Genomic DNA, 21,386 nt, shown 5'->3' with positions numbered 1-21,386 from the left:
GCCCGCCCACCTGGGCGGAGCCTCCAGCTGACCTAGACTGCCTTAGCTTTTCAGTCCCACCACCCGCCAGGCAGTCTTAAAGGGGCGGATCCAGACGCCGAGCTGACTGCTCTCTCGTGACCCGCCTGGCGGACATCTGTGTCCTGGGCGCAGATAGGGGTAAGGATTGGGTGGCGGAGCACTGGAGTTGGGACTTTAGCCAGTCGCTCTCGATGCACCTGCCTAGCGTCCCGCCCACTAGTTTCGGGTGCAGTTTCTCGACTCACCATCAGAGGGCCCACTTGACAGAGAACAATATAATAATAATAATAATAATAATAATAATAATAATAATAATAATAATAATAATAATAATAATAATAAAACTAACGCTGATTCGGTGCATGGCACATGCCAGACCTTTTACTCACTTCTCTCATCGTCCTCGTCAAGAATCTAGCTTTCCTACTTCACGGATGAGGAAACAGAAGGTTATACTTTCCAGTCCTCATTCCCACTAAAAGGCAAAGCCGGGATTTAAATTGATCTGGGACCCTTAACCATCTTTCTATATGTTAGAAGGGATTAAAAACCCAGATGTGGTGGCGCACGCCTGTAATCCCAGCGGCTCAGGAGGCTGAGGCAGGAGGATCAAGAGTTCAAAGCCAGCTTCAGCAAAACCGAAGTGCTAAGCAACTCAGTGAGACCCTGTGTCTAAATAAAATACAAAATAGGGCTGGGGATGTGGCTCAGTAGTCGAGTGCCCCTGAGTTAAATCCCCAGTACCCACAAAAACTAAATAAACACAACAACAACCCCCCAAACCCAGACTTGGTGCACTCCTGTAAACCCAGCGATTTGGAGGCTGAGGCAGGAGAATGGCAAGTTTGAGGCCAGCCTGTGCAATTTAGCGAGGCCCTCGGCAACTTATCCAGAGAGACCTTGTGTCAAAAAAAAAAAAAAAAAAAAAATCAGTGCTGAAGTTGTGGCTCAGTGGTGGTATGCTTGCCTTACATGTATGAGGCCCTGAGTTTAATTCTCAGCACTGCATATAAACAGATAAAATAAAGGTCTATTGAAAACTAAAAATATTTTTAAAAATCTTAAAAATCATATCAAATCAAATCAAAAGGACTGATGTATTTCAGTGGTAAAGTGCCAGTGGGTTCACCCCAGTATATAATCATCATCATCATCCATTTATTGGTCCTGGGGATTGAACTGAGGGTGCTTGACCGCTGAGCTGTATCACCAGTCCTCCTATTATTTGTTTGTTTGTTTGTTTTGAGAAAGCATCTCTCTCTCACTAAGTTGCCCAGGCTGGTCTTGACCATGTGATCCTCCTGCCTGAGACTCCTGAATGGCTGGATAGAGGCTAAGCCACCACTCCCAGCTAATTTCCTTTTCATCGTCACTCTTTACCCCAGAGTCCTCTGGAGGGGTCTTGTGACTATCATCACACTTCATCCAGAGATACAGCTTGGAGGGCTCATTTGCTTCTCGCCCTGCCTCTGCCCAGAAAGCTGTGCTTGAGTATCTCTTGTAGCTTGCAGATGTTTTCATTCCTGGGTGTTCCTTACGGGTGCCCTACAATATTTGGGATACAGGTGTTTTCCAATGAGACGCCCCAAGTATGTGTTTTCTCACAAATGTTTCCCTGACAGTTGGCCTCAGTACGCTTGCACCTCTGTCCTGACGATTCTCCCCACAGATGTGCCTCAGTGCTGAGAGTGCCTCAGGTGATTCCAGGTCTTCTCTTGTATACAAGCGTTCTTTATTCAAGGAAATTTGTCACCTCACAGGTATGTTTTGCAGCAGGCGTTCCTCTGTGAATGCACGTACAGCTCCCCACGGTGTGTTTCAGTTAAATATTCCCCTATATGAGTATGTTTCCGTATCAGTGGGTCCCCTGCAGGTGTGTTTTGGACAGTTATCTCCATACCTCTCCACACAGGAATTCCTCATACAAGTGGTGTGCATTTCGTAGGTGAGCTATGCATTCTTTTCCAGAGCAGGTGTAGGACACCCAGGAGTGCCTCGGTCTGGTGTTCTAATGCGCATGTTTCCAACACAGGTATGCTTCCATTCAGCTGTACTCCGAATGGATGAGATTCGACGCAGATGTCTCGGTAAGTATTCTTACAGGTAAACATCCCTGCCCATGTCTCCTACACGGATTTGCTCCCAGCCAGGTGTTTACTACACAGGTGTTTTTCATTAGGTACTTTCCTAATGAAAAGTGCCGAATCTACCCAGGCGCGGTGCCTCACTCACCCGTGCCTGCATGCCCCGAGTGTCTCCACACCTGTACGATCCTGAAGATGTGCCAGAAATACCGGTGTCAAGTCCTCACACCTGCGCGCTCGGGCCCTTTCGCTGCCCCGCCACGGTGGATTGGATTCCCGTTACAGGTGCGCCGGCGGCGCGGCCCCGCCCCTCTTGACTCCGCCCCCTCTTCTAGGCTCAGGTGCACTGGCCGGAAGTGCCATCCCCTCCCAGGTGAGTGACTAAACTTTCCGGGTCACGTGAGCGGGCGGGGCTGGTGGGGTCGGAGCGAGCGACCGGCGGACTGACCCAGGGTTCGGGTGAGGGACCGGGACAGGGAACCTGAGTGAGGTCAGAGACGTCCGGCCAGGTAGGGAGGTGGACGCTCAGCAGGCGCCCCCGCCCCCACCCTCTGGCCCTTCCCTCTCGCGGCCCAGGAACGCGGCCCGGGAGTTAATTTTTAATCTCTAGACTCGGCCGCGGGGGCGGGGCGGGATCGGGGTGTCCTGGCGCTCGTCGCCTCTGCCCTGGGCCTGCGCCTGGGTCCAGCCCCAACCCCACGCTCCGGCCTCTCCCCTGGTCCCCAGGTGCTGGGTCTCAGGTGCCCTCTGCCCAAGATGCGGTAGAAGCGGCGAGCGCGAGAAGCCCGGGCCCGGCGCCGCCAACCCGTCGCCCAGCCCATGGCGACCCCAGCCCTGGGGCTGCTCTTGGCGCTCGGCCTGCCGCTGCTGCCGGCCCTGTGGGGCCGAGCCTGGGGGCAAGGTAGGTACTCGCCCGGGGCGCGGCGTGCGGATTCCCGGGTCTGTCTGCTGAGGGCCGGCTCAAAGTGCTGGGCACCTGGGGCACATCCAGAACTGGGAAATGGGCATGGGTTGCTTTGGGGCGGGGTCCAGGGGTCCGGGTGGGGGAAGAGTTCCTGACTCCTATCAGAACTGAGCTCTTGAGGGGGTGGAATTTGTGGGCTGGGGTGCAGGAGGAAGGCGCTTCACCCGAGCAGGTGAAGGAAGGGAGGCGGTGGACCAGAATGTCGGTGGATGGGGTTTTGCCAGAGCCAGGAGGAGGTTGCCTGGGTCGCAGGGTCCTGCTGACATGGCTAGCCTTAGGTGTGGACTCAGCCAGCCACTTCTGCAGTTTCGGCAGCCTGAGGGGGAGGTGTGAGTCAGGAACTCCAGGGCCAGGCAGGACGCCCAAGTCCTTAAGGGCCCAGGGCCGGAGTGGTGGCTGTGGGGGGATGGTCGGGCTTCCGCCAGGTTCTATTATCATAGCCCCCAACTCAACACAAACAACTGATGGCTGATTACTCCCTGCTGGGCTCTGCTGAGCTCTGCTGAGCTGAGCTGGGCCTGGCCCAAGGCTCAAACTGCAAGGTCGGGGTGGGGGTGGGGGGCCTCTGTAATCTCTCTTCCCATAAGAGACTTGGGGGAGCAATTTTAATTGGGGACTGCTGCACTTGTGGGGAGGGGTGCCCCACGAAGGTGCAGAGGGACTGAGATGGGGATCCATTTATCCTCTCCCCAGCCACCACAGCACTGAACACTTCTTCGGGGAATGGCACTACCCCGCCCTCTACCCCTAGCCCCAGTGGGGGTCTGGTGAGTTGGGGTTTATGTGGAAAGAGGGCAGCTGGGATACTATGTAGGGGTCCCCTGGGTGGCAGGTGGAGGGGACTGCCTCCCCACTCCCTAGTGGCAGATCAAGGTGGCACTGGAGAGCCCCAAGTGTGAGACTAGGATAGCAACAGGACAAGGGGGAGACCTAAAGTCCCAGAATAAGGACACCAAGAGTCCTGGCAGGATCCTCATATGACAATCATAAGGAGCCCCGAGCTGGCAGGTGTGGTGGGGGCAGGAGTCCCGGATGTGGCAGGTGGGGGGAGCCTTGAACCTCCAAAGTAGATGAGGATCCTGGAATTCCGGGTGTGTGTGGGGGGCAGATCACCCAAAGTGGCAGGTCTGAGTGTGTAGAGGGGGTTAGGAGCCCCAGATTCAGCTCTTTTGGGGATGATTCAGGTGGGTCACACCTGTCCTGTCCCACTCCCCGAAGTCTCAGGAGGCCATTACTGCTATCATCGTGGTTTTCTCCATCCTGGCCGCCTTGCTCCTGGCCGTGCTGCTGGTGCTACTGGTACGGAAACTTCGGGAGAAGCGGCAGACAGAGGGCACCTACCGGCCCAGCAGCGAGGAGCAGGTGGGTGCCCGCGCGCCACCGCCCCCCAACCTCAAGTTGCCTCCGGAGGAGCGGCTCATCTGAAGGCTGTGGACAGCTGCAGCTGCCCGCTCTGCCCAGGACTGCCCAACACCCCCTCGCACAGAGCAGCCGCCACTGAGACACCAGCTCTGACGACTCGGGGGCACTGGGGGGCGCTGGCCTGGTGGCTGTGCAGCATGCTGCCTCTGCTCGACTCTGCATGCAGCTGGGGGGCCGGGGCGGGGGCCACTCCTGCTTGCTGCACCGTCTTCGTGTTCACTGTGCTGTGTATTGTCCCCTGCAGCAGGCCCAACAACCCCCTATCCTTTCTTTCAGTTCTCTCATGCAGCGGAGGCCCAAGCCCCCCAGGACTCCAAGGAGAAGGTGCGGGGCTGCCTGCCCATCTAGGTCCCTCCCTTCCTCCATCTCGCTTCCTTGCTGTGTGACCTTGGAGAAGGGGTGAACTCTCTAGGCAATGGGACTCACCTAGTGCTTGAGAATAGAGGGGAAGAAGGTGCTTCAGAGACTTGGCTCCCAAGGGCAGGGGGTGGGGGGCTGCTCACTTTTTATACATTTATGTAAAGTTGTAGTGAGATGTAATAAAGCTTTTTTGAGTTGGTGGGAACATTAGCCTAGATGGAGAGATGAAGGTAGCCGTGACTTGTAAGGTTATGGGGGTCCTAGGGGCGTGAGGGGGCTTCTTGGAAGAGAGTGGCTTTTAGGTACACCTAGGAGCCAGAAGGGCTGCCCCTGGAGGGCCGGTGGGGGTAGGTGGGTTTCTGAGCAGAGAGTAGGCCCCCCATAAACTCACCAGGACAGACCAGCTTTGGGCTCTTGTGGCTTTATTGAGGATCCAGGGTCTCCTCCAGACCCCTGATCCTTATCCCTCAAAACACTTCTTAAGATCAGCAACTCGGGGCCTCTTCCTGGCCTGGGGCTCTTGCCAGTCGCTGGTGGGTGAGGTAAGGGTGTTGGGGGTTCCTGGTTCCTCGGGGGACTGGAAGTGAGCATGTTCTAGCAGGACCTTGGGAGGCTGGGTTCTGGGGTTCTTTGGAAAACTGGGGTCTGGGGAAGACTCAGGGGACTGGGATGTTCTGACAGTATCAAAGTTGGGTTCCATGGGGGCTAGAAGTGGGGGGCTTTTTGGAGGGCTGGGCTGGGTGTTTGCCTCGGAGAGCCTGGTGCAAGGGATCTCCCAGGCTGCAGGATGCTCAGTCGCCTTTTGAAGAGGGGAGAGACGAAGGGTTGAGGGCTCAGTGAGAGGAGAGGACTGGGGGTCCCCGGGGCTGCTTGTGTCTGTAGAAGCTGTTGAAAGCTGGGATGGAGAGATGATTTCTTGGCTGGAGCCTGAGAGCAGCTGGGAATTGGGGTTCTTTGAGGAGCAGGTGATTTCCAATGATGGTGTGTTTTGAAGGGATGGCAGGTCTGCAGGCAGGGACAGGGGCTGGGGCTCTGGCAGTTTCTCTTCATCTGGTTGCCATCTTGTTCTTCCTGGTAGGTCAGGCTGGGTGGGGCATGGGAGGAGAGAGCAGGTTGCTGACCTGCTGATGAGAAAGAGCTGGCAGGTTGGACGGGCAGTTGGGGAAAGATTGGGTGGGGGGGTGGGGACCCTCTCACCAGGCTGAAGCAGCTGTCCAGGTCCCCTCCGTGACAGCAGTCTAAGCTCTGGCTTGGCCTCAGGCTGCCCATGCTCTTAGTCTGTACACTCAAACTGTCTAGAATCTCACTCAGCAAATCCAGTTCTTCTCCGGACCCCAAAAAGTTGCTGTCCAGAACTTCTTCTGCCCATGGACCCTGGGCATCCTCAGGGCTCAGGGGAGGTGTCCTGGGTGAGAAAGGGCACCCCAAGTTTCCTGATACCTCCGCCCTGGTTGGTCTGCTCTAATGTTTGGAGAGCCTTCTGATCCATCCTGGTCTTCCACTTCCAACCTTGGTCCCCTTTGAGTCTTACCTCTCCCCCAGGGGCTCAGAAAATCCCTTTTCTGGCTTAAGTCTCCTGCTGGGGCGAAGGGGTCTGTTCTACAAAAGACGGATGTGGAGAGGGCAGTGATGTGGAGCTGCAGAATCAGGGGGCTGGGGCTTTCTGGAGGAGGGTGCGTTTGAAGTGAGCACCAAATTTTGGTGTATGTGAGGAGTGAGGCGAGATGTTCAGGCAGAGACTGGGGGGCCACAGGGTGGGGGATCTGGTGATAATTCCAGGTGTGCGCCTGGGAAGCACGTTCTCACCTGTCCAAAGTGCTGGGTGATAGGCAGGCGCTGCTGCAGGCGATCTGAGCGGCTGGTGAGGCTTGCGGTCCTCAGGGAGCCTCCTCTGTGCAGGCCAGAGTCCCCATCCTGGGAAGAGGATACAGGACTGGAGGCCCCTTCTTCTTCCCTCCCAGGGCATTGCCGCCCATCATTGATGGCCTTACCTTGTACAGCAGTAGGCTCTGCATTCCTTTCAGGCCACTCTTGGCCTATGGAAAAGCCGAGGGGAGTTAGACCTATGGGTGACTGGACACTGGGCATCTGAGGTCAGGCCTCTGACCCCTAGCACAGCTGTGCCTTGCCACAGGACCTGGCTCTGTGCCTTCCAAATACGTTCACTACTCCCTGGGCACCACCTCTGAAGTCAACATAAACTTTTGCCCCTTGACTAATACAGAAGCATTTCTGGAGGCCTAACCCCACATAAAACAGGGAGTGGCCCTACAGCCTTGTAAAAATGTGTCACTGTCTCCATCAAACAAAGAATAAACTTGGATGGACAATTTTAAGCCCCAAGAAACTTTCAGGCTTTGGAGAAGAAAAGACGGGCAGAAGCTGGGATGTATCCTCTGAGGACAAGAGTCACCAGTGAATCTTTGGCTGTCAACGTTAAGTGGGCAAGAAGTGATTCTGACCCAGCCGAGCCTGCTGGAGGGGACATGAGAGCCGCAGGACTGTTCCCAGCTTGGCTGCTGCATCAGCTCTGATGAAGGCCTTCGCAGGACTTGCCTGTCAGGGTTAAGTGACCCATCGCCCTTGGAGCCTCAAAACGTCCTCGGTCCCCTCCCCCTCGTCACCCCAGCAGTCTGGCCTATCCTGCCCAGCTCACCGAGCGGTACATGATCCTGACGGCTGGTTGGGTCTTGGCTTTGACCGAATGCAGGAGAGCACCACCACCTTTCTGTGGAAGAAGGTTGCCAAAGGAGAGACTTGGGATGTGGGGGCCACTATACTAGGGCTGGGCCCCAGGCCCCACTCCCACCCCGGGCTGTGCTGCTGGCCAATTCCCCCACCTCTATAAATGAGCATAATCACGGACCCCATGGAGGACTATTGTGGGATTAAATTAATCCAATCAATGTGTAGCAGTGTTTGGTGTTACTACCTTTAGGTGGTCGGCCCAGAGCTGATAGGAGCGGAAGGTGCCTGGGGTGAGGAGAGCAGGTATCATCCAAGGCAGGCATTGGCTGGGGCTTGGTAGGGGGAGAACCCAGAAGCCAGCAGGGGGCTCACCTGAGGAATCCCTGCAGCAGCTGATCTCCTGCTCAAAGGTATCGGAGAAGCCCTCCCCTGAGTTGAGCTTCTCCAGCCGGGCTTCAATGAACTGCAGTGGGCACAGGGTCAGACACACCTGGATGTCAGGGCTATGTCCGCCGGTGCCCCTTCCTGCCCTCCCAGCTCCTCCAGAGGCCCACCCTAAGGTCCAGGAATCTGGAGCCCACCTCAGGAAACAGAACCTACTCTGTCCTGGCCCCAAGTCAGGAGCTGTTCCCAGGGATCTGATTCCCTGATTGGGACCAAATGAGAAGCCCGCCCCTTCCTGTGAGCCAGTAATACTGTAGCCCGCCTTCAGGGATCCTAGAACCAAGCCTGGCATGGAAGGATTTTGGAGTTCACCTGCCTTCTCCCAGGAACCCAGGAGTTGGTCCTGCTCCCTATTCCCACATTCCCGGGACCCAGGAGTCCCTACCTACTTCCTCCTCCACCCAAAAGGGAGTCCACAGTCAGCACCTGCCTTCTCTACAGACTCACAGATGCCCACCTAGGGATCCAGGAACTTGGACCCCCCTCATCCATCCAGGAGCCTAGAAGTAGGTCTTTTCCCCACCCGGGGATTCTGGAGTTGGGGAGTCCCCTGGGAGCAGCCCCAGCCCCCTCCTAAGATCTCAGAGGTCTGCTCCTCACCTTGGGGTCAGAGGCCTTCCTCAACCCACCCCTGGGAACCCAGCAGGCCCTCTCTGGCTTCACCCTGGGGGTTCTGACCCACCTGCTTGAACAGCTGCAGGTGTACAGCCCGCTGGTGGAAGGCCTGCAGGGGCGCCCCAGGCTTCTGGGCCAAGAAGGCTTCTTCACTGAAGGTTACAGGCTGGCCCTGGAAGGAGGAGCCCGGTCCTGAGCTCCCAGTGGCTCTCCCGATCCCAACCACCTCCTTCATTCTACCATGAAGCCATGTGGATGGCTGCCGTGCTCCTGACCCCCTGCAGGGACTCATGGGCCATGGGATGGTCTTTTACCTCTACAGAGTTGGGAGCCTTGGGAGAGCTGCAGAGCAGGTATGGTACCTGACTCAGGTGTTCCCAGGTAACCTCTGACCCCTGCTGGGAGGAGACTGTGGAAGGCCGGACAGAGCCAGTGTAGGGGGAGGGAAGTCCTAATGGGGAGGCCACTAGGGAGCGTTGGAGGTGAAAGCCAGATGTGTAAATGACCCTGGAATCCCCTATTCTATTAAAAGAATAGTTATGAAAAATGTGTGTGGGGATGAGGGAGCTTGAGAGCAGATCAGGGTTCTGGATTCCACTCTCCCACTCCACGTGGAGCTTCTCCAAGCCTCGGTTTGTCATCTACAAAATGGGGCTTTAATAGTAGCCATCTCAGCGTGAGCATTAAATAATAGCAAGACCCGGCGTTTATGGAGACTCCGTATATGCTAACACGGTGCAAAGTGCCTGGAATACGCCGATTCGCCGACTCAAACAACCCTTTTGGGTGGGCACTACCGGCATCCCATTTTACAGGGGAGCAAACAGAGGCACAGGTCACTCCTCCACAAACGCTCCAAGTTATTAGCGTTGTGAATCCTTCAGGAACCCAGAGAGCGAGGGAGAGCGCGCACGCGGGAGCGAGCGAGAGCCACTTCTCTCTCGGCCTCTATCCCTGCTGCTCACCGGGCTGCAGACCAGCGCATCGCGGTAGCCGCCAAAGAGCAGGGCCTGGGCTTTGAGGAAGAGACGGGACACTCCTTCCCCGGGGCTCAGCGCGACCTTCCTTAATCTTAGCCTCAGCAAGGACACCTGTAGGTAGGGCCAGAGGGAGGCACTGAGCGAGCCAATGTGAGGTTTCCGGCTCCTGGAGAGGAGTGGGAGGGGGTGACCCTGACCACGTCTGGCGGCAGCGTCTGCACGTCTTCGAAGGGCGTCTCCAAGGTATTGGAGTCTATGTTCAGTACCACGACGTCCTCCAGGGCCTTGTCGCGCACTCTCTGCAAGGGATGGAAGATGCTCTCTCAGAGCCTGAGGATCCCTCCCAGGTGGGGAAGGGGATCCCTCCCGCCCCGCCACCTGCGGGGTGGCGGTTCGTTCTCACCTCGGCCAGACTTGCATGCACTCCAATGAGGTAGGGCATAGGCGCGCTGCGGACCGAGAGCCAGGGTCATGCAGGCACTGCCCCCACCCCAGGCCTCTTCCCTAGGCCTGCCCCGCCTTCCAGGCCCGCATTCCTCACCAGCAGTAATCCAGTAGGTGCGGGGGCAGCGTGGGGATCAGCACGTGTTCCCAGCGCATGGGGTACAGGAGAGCACAGGACGCGTGAACACAGGAAGTCAGCTGGGGACAGATGAAGGGTTTAGAGTTAGGGCCTCCTAACTTCAAGGACCCTCTCCAAGTCGATGGCTCAAACCTTCCCAGTCTCCTATTTCTCCTCCTCCCTCACCCTGCGGTGAAATGGGGGGAAACTCAGGCGACCCCTTTAGGAATCAGATGGAGACCAAGAATTTGTCTAATTACGGTCCGCTCTGGGTACCTGAGGATTCTGCAAACTCGGATTCAACCGACTTTGGGTCAAATATATTTAAAAAAAAAATGCATCTGTGCTGAACGAGACTTTTTTTCCACGTCATCATTCCCAAACAATAGAGCATAACAACTATTTACATAGTATTTACATTGTATGAGGTATTTGAAGTCACTTGGAGATGATTTAAAGTCCATAGGAGGACATGCATAGGTTCTATTCAAATACCATGGCATTTTAGATAAGGGACTTAAGCATCTGCTGATTTTGGTATCCTTTGGGGTCCTGGAAGCAATTCCCCTGAGGTTACAGTGTTACGGAGAACTGTCTCATGCTTTTCAGTGGGTGGAGCCAAGACTTTGCCAGTCCTAATTCCTCCCTGTAAGGGGCAGATCTAAGATTCAGCCCGCTCAGATCCCATTCCTAGGGACCGAGCCATGGCAGCCCTCCACTGACCCCAACCCCTAAAGAGGAGGGACTCTAAGGCAGCTCCCGGTTCCAGCGCCCCGAGTATTCAGATCTCACCCATCTATTCCCCTAGGGGCGAAGCTAGAATTTAGGGCTCAAGGATCGTATCCTCCAGAGGGGCGGGGCCAAGCCTGCCCAAGGAGGAGGAGCTACACCACACACACTCCCGTTCCACCCGATAGGGTGGGTCAGGTGGAGCTCCCATTGTCAGCCCCTCCCATTGTGTCCCCGCCCCCCCCCTCGGGTGGATCCTGGCCTTGTCCTCTCCCCCGCCTCACCGTGCTGAGCTTGCTGGCAGTGAGCAGGACTCTGCGCTCGGCTAAGAGCGCGGCGAACAGGCCCACGATGTTCTCATCTGTCACCGCCACCACCAGCTCCGTTAGGTTTCTCTGAGGAACAGAGGGGCACGCGCTGAGCGTGGGCAGACGCCAAGATCTGGCGTTCCACTCTGGGTTCTGGGACCTCTGCCCGCCCCCGGAGTTCCCTCCCGCGTCCCTACTTACATTCTCAGGAATGGAGGGCAGGGAGCCGGAGTCCGGAGCCACGAAGCAGGAAAGCTGGCGGGGGCATTGGTGGGGGTAAGCAATCAGTCTGCGAGTTGACCTCACCTGGGTGCCCAACCTTCCAGGGACCGGATTCCCGCTCACCAGCCTGCTGTTCCCGGGGGCAGGAGGGAGTATTCCGTGCACACCGGAGATGGTCACTCCACCGCCCTGGGGGACAGGTATAGCTGCGTGTTCCTCAGGGCTGGGGTACAACCTCCCCATCCATCTAACGTCCGTGGCCCAGGAGTTGGGAGCTACTCACCAGCTCCAGCCCTCTTGAGACCTGGGGCCCAGGAGGGGGCTGCTGCAGCAGATTTAGAAGAAGTTCTTCAGCCTCGGAGACCTGCGTGGAAGTCGGGGAGTGTCTGAACCAGGAGGAGGGTTTGGGACTCTGAGGGCCTTGGCTCAGGCCAGGTGGCCTCGGAGGTGCTGAGGGACTCGGGACCGGTCTGGGAGTTCAGCGAAGGGCTGGAGACAAGATGGGGCAGGGGCTGGGACTCTGGCAGGAGTGAAAGGGGGCTGGTCTCACTTGGTCCTGAGCTAGGAGGTCCCCCACTGTGTTCAGTAGCTTGTAGAATACCTCGAACCATGGCAGGTGACTGCGGAGAGAGGAGGGGCTGAATGGAGTACCCTGGCCGAGGCTTGGTGCTTCCCACCCTGTCCCAGGCTCTCTTTCCGTACCTGAGGATGCATAGACAGCTCTGCGCACCAGCTCGCAGGCGGCAGAAACCGAATCTGCGGTTGCCGGCCAGGTCGGTGAGGGCGAATGTGAAATGCTGGACGGCAGGGCTGGGGGGCTCCCTGGAGGTGGGCAAGACTCTTCGGGGAGTCCTGACAATCCACCTCCCCATGCCCTACTCCCTCCAACCATGCTCCCAGTGCTGTGCCCACCAGGCTGGACTTTGGGTGTTCGGGTCCCTGGTTTGTGGATCATTTGGTACCTGAGACCATGAGTTCATGGGTCCTTGGGTCTCTATGCATTTAGGTCACTAGTTATCCAGGCCCCTGATTGTCTGGGTCCCTGGGTAATGGGTCTCCAGATGTCTGAATTGCTGTGTGTTTAACACTTAGGGTCCCCGAGAGCCTGGGGTCCCTTTGTCTCTGCTCCTTTCCATACCTTTCTACATCAAAAGGAAAGCAAAACTTGGGCACCATCTGCATGGCTTCCTGGAAAAAGGAGAGAAGCAGACTGACAATCAGATCAGGATCCGTGGGTTCCAGGTCCGAGCACAGAGCCTCAGCCCTCTATGGGACTGGCCCTGGCCGGAAGGAGCAAGAGGCCCGCCTGAGTACCTGGTCCCTGAAGTCTGGGGGGAACTGCCTCAGAATGGGAGGATCTGCAGGGAGAGTGGGCTGCTAAGTCCAGGGCGTCAGGCCCTCCTCCATCCCCACCCCCAGGGCCCCAAACTCACCTTCCTGTAGGGAGGCAGGGCAGGCTGCCTCAAAGAACCAATCAAACACGGCTGGGGGACCCCCTCTGTGGGACAGAAGAGGGCTTAGAGGACCCAGGGACTTGTTTCTGCATGTGATTTGTGCCTGTGTGAGCAGGTGTGCTGGTGTGTGACTGGTGTCTGTGGTGGCGTGTGTGGCTGTGGGAAGCGCTAGGTGCAGGCCTGTGAGTGTGCAGTAGAGCCAGAGAGCACAGCAGTGTGGATCGCTGAATGCCTGCTTATATGAGTGTGTGTGTGTGTGTGTGTGTGACAGAGCAAGTGTGCGGATGACCATGGCTGTGCGTGTTTTGGGTGAGTGGGCATCTTTGTGGTTTGCCTCTGTGCCCCTGGGTGAGGTTTCCTGGGTCCCCATGGCTGACCCCACCTTCCTCACTAGAAGAAGGACAGCGGATGCCCTGGTGCTTACTGTGAGCCCTGCAACCACCCCCACCTTCCCTGCCCCCACGTCATGCAGAGGATGCCGGGACTTGGGCTCCAGGAGAGAGATGGCAAGACCCAGAGGAGACCCCTGAAGACGCACGGTGCTGTCCAGCTGCACGGAGTCCCTGGCACTTTACCCTCATTCGGGCACGAGTCAGGCACCCACCCATGTGGACACACGGCTTCTCCCCCCTCACATCATCCACTCTGCTGACTCCCAGAGCAGCCACTCACACCCCCCAGAGGCGCAGTCCAGAGGAGCTGGTGAAACCACCCAGAGCAGGACGGAGAGAGAGGAGGGGCCGAGCGTGGCCCAGTAGGCCCCAGAGAACACATAGGGGAGGCCAGCTGAGGTCCTGCCCTGATGCCTGCCGCCTGCCCGATGGGTCACTGTACCTCCCGGGCGGCCCCGCCATAGCTCCCCACTGCCCCGGCCAGGCCTGGGAATCTTGGCCCACAGGATGAGGGAGGGGCAGCTCTTACTCAGCTCTGGATCCCATGGTCCCTGCAGGGCTGGCCCGGCTGGGCCCTTTCCCCAGGGGTCCTGGGGGCCTGTGCTTGCCTGGGGCTGGGCCCTGAGCGGCTCGGCTTCCTGTGTGGCTGACAGAGGAAGTTTAACGGGTGACGTCCTCCCTGACGAGGCCCCTGCCCCCACCCACTGTGAGAAACCTAGGCGTCCGGCTGCTTAGGCTTCTCTGGGATGGGTGGCAATAGGGGCAGGCTCAGAGGCTGAGCCTTCAGGTCATCCTGGAGGCTGGGCTATGTCCTGTCCCCACGGTCACACTCAGGCCTTCCCCTCTCCTTCCTTACTTCAGGGAAGGCGAGGACTCAGTCTGCCGAAAGTGCTTCCTCTTCCTTGCACTCTTGCTCTTTCCCTGGGTCCATTCTCACCAGCCACCCCACACCCAGCACCGCCAGAGGGAGGTGGCCCAAGGAAAGGACACACGGGAGCCAGGGAGGGGGCGCAGAGGTCGACACAGGCAGAGCAGCAGACAGCCCCCCCCACAGTCATACTCGCTCATACAAACAGCCCCAGACGAGGGACAGGCAGGGGAGTCGGAGGGTGGTGGCTCACTGAACACCGGAGGGCTGCTCAGTGGTTTGGCCTGGTCCCTGTGATTCCCAAGCCTCTGCTCTCATCCCCCTGAGATAGCTGAGCCTTTGGCACCCACCTCCACCCTCTAGGGAGAAGCCCCTGCTTGCTGCACAAGGTGATGAAGCGAACTCCACGGAAACACCAGGCAAGGACTCATTTATTCATCCAGGGTCAGGCAGAGGAGGGGTAGTCGGGAGTGCTCCCTGACAGTGCTCCCAGGGAAGCCAAGGTAGGAGGTGCCCAGGGAGAGAAGTCAGGGAGGGAATGGGAGCTGATGAGAACCAGAGAGAAGGCGGTGAGAGGAGAGCAGGGGTTCCTGAGGTCAAAGATGAGGCTTGGCTCGGAGCGAGGGGTCAAGAGCAAACCAGGGCTTATGGGGCTTGGGGGTGTCAAAGGTGAGGGAGTTGGGATAAAGGAGGGCTAATAAGGGGGGGGGGGTGCACGTCGAAGGGCTAGAAAAGGTGAAGCAAGGCTTAGGGAGATGTCCAAGTTGGAAGATGTCCATGGGGGTTTGGAGATAGGGTAGAGTTCCAGGTCAGAGCTGGGCTAGGGTCGCAGACGAGGTGACCAGAGGTGATGTGAACTCCGCAGTATGGTTAGGGTCAAGGCAGAGTGTCGATGGATGGTGGGGTCCTGGGATCAGGCTGGGTGGGGAGGTCATGAGGTTCTTGGGGTTGCAGAGGAGGCCAAGGTCAGCGGTCAGAGGCCTGGCTGGGGGTGTGGGCAGACGGGAGGTAAACGCAGGGGTCCTAGGCCACTTCCTCCTCGGCCTCCTCCTCGAACTCGCCCTCCTCCGCGGTGGCGTCCTGGTACTGCTGGTACTCGGACACCAGGTCGTTCATGTTGCTCTCGGCCTCCGTGAACTCCATCTCGTCCATGCCCTCGCCCGTGTACCAGTGCAGGAAGGCCTTGCGCCGGAACATGGCCGTGAACTGCTCCGAGATGCGCTTGAACAGCTCCTGGATGGCCGTGCTGTTGCCGATGAAGGTGGCCGCCATCTTGAGGCCGCGGGGCGGGATGTCGCACACGGCCGTCTTCACGTTGTTGGGGATCCACTCCACGAAGTAGCTGCTGTTCTTGCTCTGGACGCTCAGCATCTGCTCGTCCACCTCCTTCATGGACATGCGGCCCCGGAACACGGCGGCCACGGTCAGGTAGCGGCCGTGGCGCGGGTCGCACGCGGCCATCATGTTCTTGGCGTCGAACATCTGCTGGGTGAGCTCGGGCACGGTCAGCGCGCGGTACTGCTGGCTGCCCCGGCTGGTCAGCGGCGCGAAGCCCGGCATGAAGAAGTGCAGGCGCGGGAAGGGCACCATGTTCACGGCCAGCTTGCGCAGGTCGGCATTGAGCTGGCCCGGGAAGCGCAGGCAGGTGGTGACCCCGCTCATGGTGGCCGACACCAGGTGGTTGAGGTCCCCGTAGGTGGGCGTGGTCAGCTTGAGGGTGCGGAAGCAGATGTCGTAGAGCGCCTCGTTGTCGATGCAGTAGGTCTCGTCCGTGTTCTCCACCAGCTGGTGCACCGACAGCGTGGCGTTGTAGGGCTCCACCACCGTGTCCGACACCTTGGGCGAGGGCACCACGCTGAACGTGTTCATGATGCGGTCCGGGAACTCCTCGCGGATCTTGCTGATGAGCAGCGTGCCCATGCCCGAGCCTGTGCCGCCACCCAGCGAGTGGGTCAGCTGGAAGCCCTGCAGGCAGTCACAGCTCTCCGCCTCCTTGCGCACCACGTCCAGGACGGCGTCCACCAGCTCGGCGCCCTCGGTGTAGTGGCCCTTGGCCCAGTTGTTGCCGGCTCCCGACTGGCCTGGGGGGGGAGAGGAGCCCAGCACAGCATTGACCTCCACCCAGTCTACCCGGTATCTGGAGGGCCCCTGGCTAGTTGAACAACAACGCTGGCCAAGTGCCCCTGAGTTCAATCCCTGGTACTCCTCCCCCACAAAAAAAATCCTTTCTTCTAAGTGTTGGAAATGTACAGCACATGGTGGCCCTCTGTGCTCACCTCACTGCACAGTAGCACAAATTGCTATCCTTATCATTAACCGTTCTCTCTGCTTCCCTCCAGGTTTGTCCAGCAGCCAGAGGAGGGGAAACCGAAATCAGGTTGTGTCCCACCTTAGTTCAAAACCATCCCCAGATGCCCCTCCTGTCTTTTGCGGCACTGGGGATCGAACCCAGGGCCTCTCCGCCGCTGAACTGCACCCCAGCCCTTCTTCATTTTTGTTCTGAGACTTGCTAAATTGCCCAGGTTGGCGTCAGAATAGCTGGATGAAGGCGTGCACCACGGAGCCGGTCTCTCCCACTCCTATCTTTGACCAGTAGCCGGCCTGCGGACCTGCGCTCTGCTCTCCGGCCTGGCCTCCTCCCTCCCTCCCCCGCATTTCCTCTGCGCCAGCCACCAGGGCTCCCCCAACACGCCAGGCTTGGTCCTGGGATGTGCCTCTGCCGGGAATGCTGTGCCCCCAGGTTCCTCCTTCGAGACTTCGTGGGGCTCAGCAATTGCCACTGGTGGCTCAACCCCTGACTTCTCACTCCTCGTCCCTGTGGTACTGACAACTTGTTTTCATATTAATCATGTTTATTGCCTGGAATCTCACAGAGGAATGCAAGCTGCAGGAGGACAATTCTAGTCAAGTACTAGAATACTGGCTGTTATTATTGACAACACCTGCTTCCCCCTGGTCCAGCTCCATCCTCACCCACCTGAAACGGGCTCCCGACCCCACCCTGTCTTCTGTGCAGCCGCCAGAGGGCGCCTGTGAATACCTGAGCCTCAGCCCCACCTTGTCTTTCACCTCCCAAAGCCCTGGGGGCTGCGTCCCCACCAGGGAACCTGCTCCAGCCTCCAGGGCTTTCTCATTGTTCCCCTAACAGGCCAGACTGGGTCTGCCTCAGGCCCTTTGCACTGGCGGTTCTGGCTGCCTGGGATTCTTTTTCCTCAGGGCTCCTCCCTCACTTTCTGCTCAATGTCATCTCTTCAGAGATGACAATCCCCAGATAGGATAAGGATCCAACATATGGATCCTCCTCCATGCCCTTAGATTGTTTTTATTTTTCTTCCTACACCTGCCACTCTCAACCTTATGCATGTTGTGGTGTGTTGATCTGAGGGACTCCCGTGTCTGACTCCTGGCTGGAGCAGACCCAAGGGGAGGAAGACTTGTCTTGGCTGTGTCTGGAACACAGTCCTTTAGAGCCAGGAGCCTCCAAAGGCCCTAAGCTTGGGCACGTCCTGCATCTCTGAATCCTTCCCCCAGTTCTCTGAGGTACTTACATACTTTTGGGGGAGGGTAGTGGGGATTGAGCACAGGTGTGCTTTACCACTGAGCTGCAGCCCCAGCCCTTTTTGTCTTTTATTTTGAGACAGGATCTTGCTAAGAAGCTGGCCTCACACTTGTGATCCTCCTGCCTTGGCCTCCCAAGTTGCTGGGATTTCAGGTGTGTGCCACAGTGCTCAGCTTACATACTCTTTTTACTTCCATTTTATAGATGAGAAATGAAGATTCAGAGAGACTAGCTCCTAGGTGAAAAGTCACACTGCAAGCAAGTGGGACAGCTAGGGCTCCGAGCAGATGGTCTGGCCCGAGTCCACACTTTCAGCATGTACCATAGAATCACTTGGCCCAACTGTGAGCCACCCGTGGTCATTCAAAAAGGCCTCAAACCTCCGTTGTGTCTCTTTCCACAGCCATTCCTGAGCACCCATTAGGAATCATGCCCACATTGGTGCATCATTATCTCTCAGAATCTTTGTATAGATCAGAGAGGGGAAGTCACTTGTCCAAGGTCACACAGCTTATTCAGACTTCAGACTCAAACCACCTTGCTCAGAGGAAAAGGCTTGCAGGGGTTCTGGGGCCTAGGTCAGGTTAGGGTATATGTGACCAGCCCAATCTTGAAAAGAGCTCCCAATAAGGACTATGACTGAGCACGAGTACTCCCTTGAGTCTAAATTCCAAAACTGTGTTTACTGACTTTGCATATGCTATTCTCTCCAAGTCCCTTGGCCAGTCCTTGGCCCACTCACCTGTGAGGTGGCAGGTATTTATAATGATAATGGAAACAACTACGATACATGCTTATTTACCCTTTCCTCTATGCCAGCTCCACACACAGTGAGAGCTTTACGCCATCTCCTTGGTTCTAAACAGTGGATCATCTGTATCCTTGTTCTGAAGATGAGGAAACTGAGTCATGAAAGGTTATGGAGCCTGTCCAAAGTCACCCAGCTGACAGTCCAGGGCTGAGCTGTACTAATGGATCTCTGCAATGGGCTCCCCACGGATGGCTGCTCCAGGGCCTGGGTAGGGAGTGGGCCCTGACAGCAGACAGCTCAGGTTGCTTTGTTCTGCTGCACCCCAGCTTCTGGTGCAGGGCCTGGCATGTCGTCAGAGCTCATTAACTCTTTGTCCAGTGCATGAGTTGGCAGAGCTCGGGGCTTGCACCCTGCAACCTGGCTCTAGTCCGACTGTTCAGTTAAAATGCCACCTCATCCAGGAAGCCTACCAGATCCCTCTGCTGTCCAGGCCCTCCCCAGGGCCTCCACCGTGACCTGTTTGACCCCATCACGTCCCTGACTTCTCTGTCCATTCTGGGACTCAGTGGTTAGTGCCAGCTCTGGTGCTAGGTCGGGAATTTTCATCAAGGCACCCGGGAGTGAAGGAATAAGGGGCTCCTTTCCCTGGGCCCCACTCCTGGAACTCACCAAACACAAAGTTGTCTGGCCGAAATATCTGGCCAAAGGGGCCCGAGCGGACGGAGTCCATGGTGCCAGGCTCCAGGTCCACCAGCACGGCTCGGGGCACGTAGTTCCCTCCTGCAGGGAGGCAGATGGAGGGCAGCTGGTGTGAGTGCCAGGAGCCACAGGCGCCTGAGAGCATCCTGTCCCCTCCCAGCCAAGGCACATCCCCACACCAGAAGGTGCCCCCCACCCTACCTGTGGCCTCATTGTAGTAGACATTGATCCTTTCCAGTTGCAGGTCACTGTCCCCATGGTATGCGCCGGTGGGGTCGATGCCATGTTCATCACTGATCACCTCCCAAAACTAGAGCAGGTAGTGATGGGAAGGGTTGAGAGAGGGGGACCAGGTGGCCGGACCTCGGATCCCCCCAGAACCACTTCCCTAGCTGCAGCTCACCACCCACCCCCGGGCCCCCAGCCAGGTGACTGGGGGACCTAGAGGTATGGCGAGGATGAGGCAGCAAGAAGGAAGAGGTGGGGGCGGGGTGAGGCCGTCACCACCGCAGCCCGAGCCTGCTGGTGCCAGCGCACCCTGGCCGCAGCCCGGGGGAGGGGCGCCGTCTCTTTGTGCGTGGAGGGGACAGTGGGCCAGCTGTGAAACCAGCTGTGGCCAGCAGACAGAAGGCTGGGCCCTACGCCGATTGACAGGCCTCTTTGTTCCCAGCCTGGCCCTGCCCCCAGCGCCCCTCCCCCACCATCCCGGGGGCGCTGGCCTCCTGGGGACCGGGTCCCGAAAGGCCCTAGGTCGGGGAGCCTGGGGGAGCTAGCTGCGCACCGAGTCTGCCCCTCTTGGCCCCGACCCCACGCACCTTGGCCCCGATCTGGTTGCCGCACTGGCCGGCTTGCAGGTGCACGATCTCCCGCATGGTGGTGGCGCTGCTGGTGGACGCGGTGGCGGTGTTGCGGACGCTCTGAGCTGCTGCGGCGGCGGCGGCAGCGGAGGCGGCGAGGGCGACTGATGCGGCGGCGACGAAGCTCTGTCCCTGCGCCCCCGGGATGCCTCTATATGAGCGGGCGGGGTCCGCGTCACCGCCGGCCGCTCCGCCCTCCGGTCCCGCCCCGGGACGGAGGGGCGGGTGTGGGGGACAGGAGGATCTCCCTCCTCCGAGGCCTCCGAGAGCTCCCCGGGCCTACCCTAGGTCCTGCCTGGGTCCCTTCGCCCCACCCCGGGGCAGGGGGCGGAGGCCCTGCGGAGTCATCAGTTCCTGGCTCCCGCGCCACCCGGGTTTCAGAGAAATGAGGTGGGGGGAGGCGGGAGCCCAGCGTCAGCAGGAGCTGGACACCCTGCCGGCCCCCTCCCGCCCAGCCCCAGCCTCAAGTTTCTGCCCCAGCCTCCCATTGCATTTAGGCCTCTTTCCCCAGAACCCTCGCCTTCGCTGCGAGTGGGGTGGAGCTGGGCTCCCGAGGTGAGGGGGGGTGCAGGCAGCGGGGGTTGGTTTCCGAGGACTCGTCTGGAAGCTGCGGAATAAGCCACCAGTTTAGGTTAGCAACCCTTGTGGAAGCTGGTGGAGACTGTGGGGAGCTGTGGGCTCCTCTGGACACCTCTGCTTTGGGCTTTTTGCAGGTGGGGTCACCGTGGGTCTGGCTTGAGGGAGGAGCATCACCATCTAAGGCTGGGGCTGGATTACACACGGTGGTGGTGGTGGGCTCCCGCAGATCTTCGCCTCTCTGCTTCAGTATGAACATCTCTCACGTCTCCTCTCCTCTCCTCCCCTCCCCTCCCCTCTCCTCTCCTCTCCTTCTTCTCTCTCTCTACCCACCCCTCCCCAGGATTGAAGTCAGGGCCATTCACCCACTCACACCCCCAGGCCTATTTTGTATTTTATTTAGAGACAGGGTCTCACCGAGTTGCTTAGCGCCTGGCTTTTGCCAAGGCTGGCTTTGAACTCTGTCTTCCTGCTTCAGCCTCCTGAGCTGCTGGGATTACAGGCCGATGCTGGGCTCCACCTTTGCATTTCTTATTAGCTCTATGACCTTGCTCCAGGCCACTTCTGTGCCGGAATTGTCCCCTCTGCTAGACGGGGAAGTGGAGAGAGTTGGCCCTCCGGGAATTCTGGGAAGGGCCGAGAAGATGGGCAATTAGCAACTACCAGGAACAGAGCCAATAATAAATGGTATCTATCACAATTGCAATCAAGATCTGGGCAAGACTTAATGTACAGCCCCTTAAATGAAGGACAGACCTCTTGAGGCCACCTTCAGCTGGCATCCTCCAGCTCTGCCCCCCAGGATGCCTCTTAAACCCCAAGGCTCACCCA

The 21,386-nt window shown here is 58.1% G+C and overlaps 3 protein-coding genes across 3 annotated transcripts; 1 reads left to right on the top strand and 2 right to left on the bottom strand.

Annotated features, from left to right (window-relative positions):
* The first annotated feature begins 2,574 nt into the window (after positions 1-2,574).
* Positions 2,575-4,853, top strand: Crb3 (crumbs cell polarity complex component 3). Its single transcript, XM_026404448.2, has 5 exons — positions 2,575-2,614; positions 2,832-2,988; positions 3,763-3,836; positions 4,288-4,431; positions 4,768-4,853. Exons 2-5 carry the CDS (start codon positions 2,925-2,927, stop codon positions 4,837-4,839), a joined length of 354 nt encoding a protein of 117 aa, XP_026260233.1. The 5' UTR covers positions 2,575-2,614; positions 2,832-2,924; the 3' UTR covers positions 4,840-4,853.
* A 5-nt stretch (positions 4,854-4,858) lies between these two features.
* On the bottom strand, positions 4,859-13,840 carry Dennd1c (DENN domain containing 1C). The gene is made up of 23 exons (XM_026404374.2): positions 13,775-13,840; positions 12,833-12,897; positions 12,714-12,757; positions 12,538-12,587; positions 12,102-12,221; positions 11,950-12,019; positions 11,683-11,763; positions 11,523-11,588; positions 11,379-11,432; positions 11,154-11,264; positions 10,120-10,220; positions 9,982-10,027; positions 9,776-9,877; positions 9,564-9,689; positions 8,666-8,770; positions 7,912-8,002; positions 7,784-7,824; positions 7,508-7,579; positions 6,843-6,887; positions 6,658-6,765; positions 6,383-6,450; positions 6,049-6,256; positions 4,859-5,935 (listed from the first exon to the last, which is right to left on the bottom strand). Exons 1-23 carry the CDS (start codon positions 13,789-13,791, stop codon positions 5,312-5,314), a joined length of 2,415 nt encoding a protein of 804 aa, XP_026260159.2. The 5' UTR covers positions 13,792-13,840; the 3' UTR covers positions 4,859-5,311.
* Positions 13,841-14,567: 727 nt separating this feature from the next.
* On the bottom strand, positions 14,568-20,094 carry Tubb4a (tubulin beta 4A class IVa). Its single transcript, XM_026404402.2, has 4 exons — positions 19,938-20,094; positions 19,324-19,432; positions 19,093-19,203; positions 14,568-16,194 (listed from the first exon to the last, which is right to left on the bottom strand). The coding sequence occupies exons 1-4, from the start codon at positions 19,992-19,994 to the stop codon at positions 15,137-15,139; spliced, it is 1,335 nt and encodes a 444-aa protein (XP_026260187.1). The 5' UTR covers positions 19,995-20,094; the 3' UTR covers positions 14,568-15,136.
* Between the last annotated feature and the right edge of the window lie 1,292 nt (positions 20,095-21,386).

This window comes from Urocitellus parryii, chromosome 3 (genome assembly GCF_045843805.1).
Source record: "Urocitellus parryii isolate mUroPar1 chromosome 3, mUroPar1.hap1, whole genome shotgun sequence".
NCBI lineage: Eukaryota > Metazoa > Chordata > Mammalia > Rodentia > Sciuridae > Urocitellus > Urocitellus parryii.
The sequence above is the reverse complement of the archived record's forward strand: the minus strand, read 5'-3'. Positions and strand labels throughout refer to the sequence as shown.